Raw genomic sequence first — 2388 nt, 5'->3', positions numbered from 1 at the left:
GAAATGAGGAACTTGTTGCTGGAGTCTTCTTGATCACCCGATTGTTGCTGATGGAGACGTAACACAGCTTCGTTCATTCTACAACACGCTACACGATGCAGTCGCCACGATGAAGAGTTTGGGATACTCTCATGATTTGGCATCTTCGACTAACATGCATGCTGCGTTACAGAAATTACCTGACCCGTTAAAGGAAAAGTGGGGAGAAAGGAAGATTGAGATACATCCTACTATTCCCACATTAGTTGATCTTGACGAATGGCTCAGTGCGAGACTACGTGCCAAAACTTTAGTCAGTGAACCCTTAGCAAGCCTCGGTAAGCCGCCGAAGGGCGGAAGATCCGGCTATAGAAGATCGCCGCGAAAGGGAGATCAAGGCATCGACAACCGTCAAGAGCAGCTTCACAGATGCTCGACCCTAGCTACAGGTGCCATGACAGGAAATCAGAGCTTGCTCACTCCCAACACCTGGCTGATATGCAACAAGAAACACAAGATTGAGAAGTGCGACAAATTCATAGCGATGGATGTGAATCAGAGAGCTTAGTTAGGCAAGGAAAAGAGTTGTGCTTTTCCTGCCGAACGTCTACATGTTATGCATGTGCACCGAGTCCTGAATGTTGAAGAGTCGTTGAGCAAACAAGTAGAAAACTGGTGGCGAACAGAATCCTTTGGTACAAAGTATGAAGACGTGACACCCCGTTCCCGTGAAGACAAAAGGGCTCTAGAGACTTTAGAGAGAACTGTGAAGCATGTGTGCGGCAGATATGAAGTCGGGATGTTATGGAGAGAAATTGAAGTAAAGTCTCCTGATAACCGCCTCATGGCTGAAAAACGACTGGAGTCTACCGAAAGGAAACTGAAGCGTGACGAGGAGCTGGCGAAGAAATACTGTGCCATTATTGAAGACTATGTTGACAAGGGTTATGCGCGAGAGCTTACCCCTGAAGAGGCATCTGCCCCAACCCCGAAACAGTGGTTTCTGCCGCACCATCCAGTCCGTAATCCCAACAAGCGGGACAAAGTCCGAATCTTCATGGATGCAGCTGCCAAATATGACGGAGTATCCCTGAATGACAAACTTCACATTGGGCCCGATCTCCTGAATAGCCTAGCGGGTGTGTTGTTGCGATTTAGAGAACAGCGTGTTGGCTTAGCCGCTGACATCGAAGCCATATTCCATCAGTTTCAAATCATGGAAGAAGATCAGCCCGCTCTGAGATTCTTGTGGCGGAGCCTGGAACTGGAACGCCCACCTGATGTGTATCAGATGCTCGTCATGATTTTCGGAGCTGCGTCTTCCTCGTGTATGGCGAACTATGTATTGAGAAAGACAACACTTGACAACCGTCAGGACGTTGCGTTTTCTGCTGACAGGATCAAGTCAGTTGAGAAGAATTTCTACAAGGATGACTTTCTGAAATCCGTATGTGACGAAACCACCGCAGTGCGAATGTTCCGTGAAATGACCTCTCTCTTGGCGCGTGGAGATTTCAGGTTCACAAAGTGGATCAGTTCCTCGCGTGAACTCCTGTCACAGATTCCTCCTCAAGAGAAAGCTAGCCCGTCAGTCGATTTAAACTTCGATGAACTACCAATTGAACGCACATTGGGTCTGAAATGGAACACTGAAACAGACTGTTTTCGTTTCTCCGTTTACTCACATCAGACGCCTGAGTCAACCAAGCGTGGAGTCTTAAGTCGCCTATCAACGGTGTTCGACCCACTGGGAGTGCTAGCTCCGTACATGCTGCCTGCGAAATGTCTAGTCCAATCGTTACGGCATAAGAACAAAGACTGGGACGAGCCCTTAGATGAAGGGGACCAAGGTTGTACTGCGTGGTCAAGCAAGAGTTGACTGTTAAGATGCCATCTTTTGGAGTGACTCGAAAACTGTGTTGCAGTACATAGCTAACGAAAGCCGACGTTTTCACACATTCGTGGCCAACCGGGTCTCGGAGATTCACGACACAACCGACCCGACACAGTGGAGGCACGTTCCGGGTCACTGTAATCCTGCCGACGATTGCACCCGAGGCCTTCGAGCGCCAGATTTGGATCACCATTGCCGATGGCTCAATGGCCCTGCCTTCCTGTCCAAATCAGAAGAGCACTGGCCTCAAAATACCTTTTCTGGACCCCTCCGTGAAAATGATGATGAAGTGAAAAACACAAAGTGGTCAGGGCATACATCTGTTAGCGAGACAAGGGCTTACTTTCCAAACCCAGAGAAATTCTCCTCCTGGACAAGATTCCGTTGTGTCCTGGGGTGGATTTGTCGTTTCGTCGAAAACTGTAAAAGAAAGGCAGAGCATCGCGTTCTGTCGTCTCTTACCGCCACAGAAAATCACGAAGCAGAGATGATCGCAGTGCGAAAAAGTCAAAGAG

The 2388-nt window shown here is 48.6% G+C and overlaps 1 protein-coding gene across 1 annotated transcript; it reads left to right on the top strand.

Annotated features, from left to right (window-relative positions):
* Positions 1 to 595: 595 nt before the first annotated feature.
* Positions 596 to 1858, top strand: LOC138046757 (uncharacterized). The gene has a single exon (XM_068893344.1). It carries the CDS (start codon positions 596 to 598, stop codon positions 1856 to 1858), a length of 1263 nt encoding a protein of 420 aa, XP_068749445.1.
* The last annotated feature ends 530 nt before the right edge of the window (positions 1859 to 2388 follow it).

Source organism: Montipora capricornis, chromosome 4, assembly GCF_036669925.1.
Source record: "Montipora capricornis isolate CH-2021 chromosome 4, ASM3666992v2, whole genome shotgun sequence".
Lineage (NCBI taxonomy): Eukaryota > Metazoa > Cnidaria > Anthozoa > Scleractinia > Acroporidae > Montipora > Montipora capricornis.
The sequence above is the reverse complement of the archived record's forward strand: the minus strand, read 5'-3'. Positions and strand labels throughout refer to the sequence as shown.

Excerpts from the sequence above, each read along its gene's own strand:
- LOC138046757 (XM_068893344.1), top strand. The coding sequence starts at position 596 with ATGCATGTGCACCGAGTCCTGAATGTTGAAGAGTCGTTGAGCAAACAA.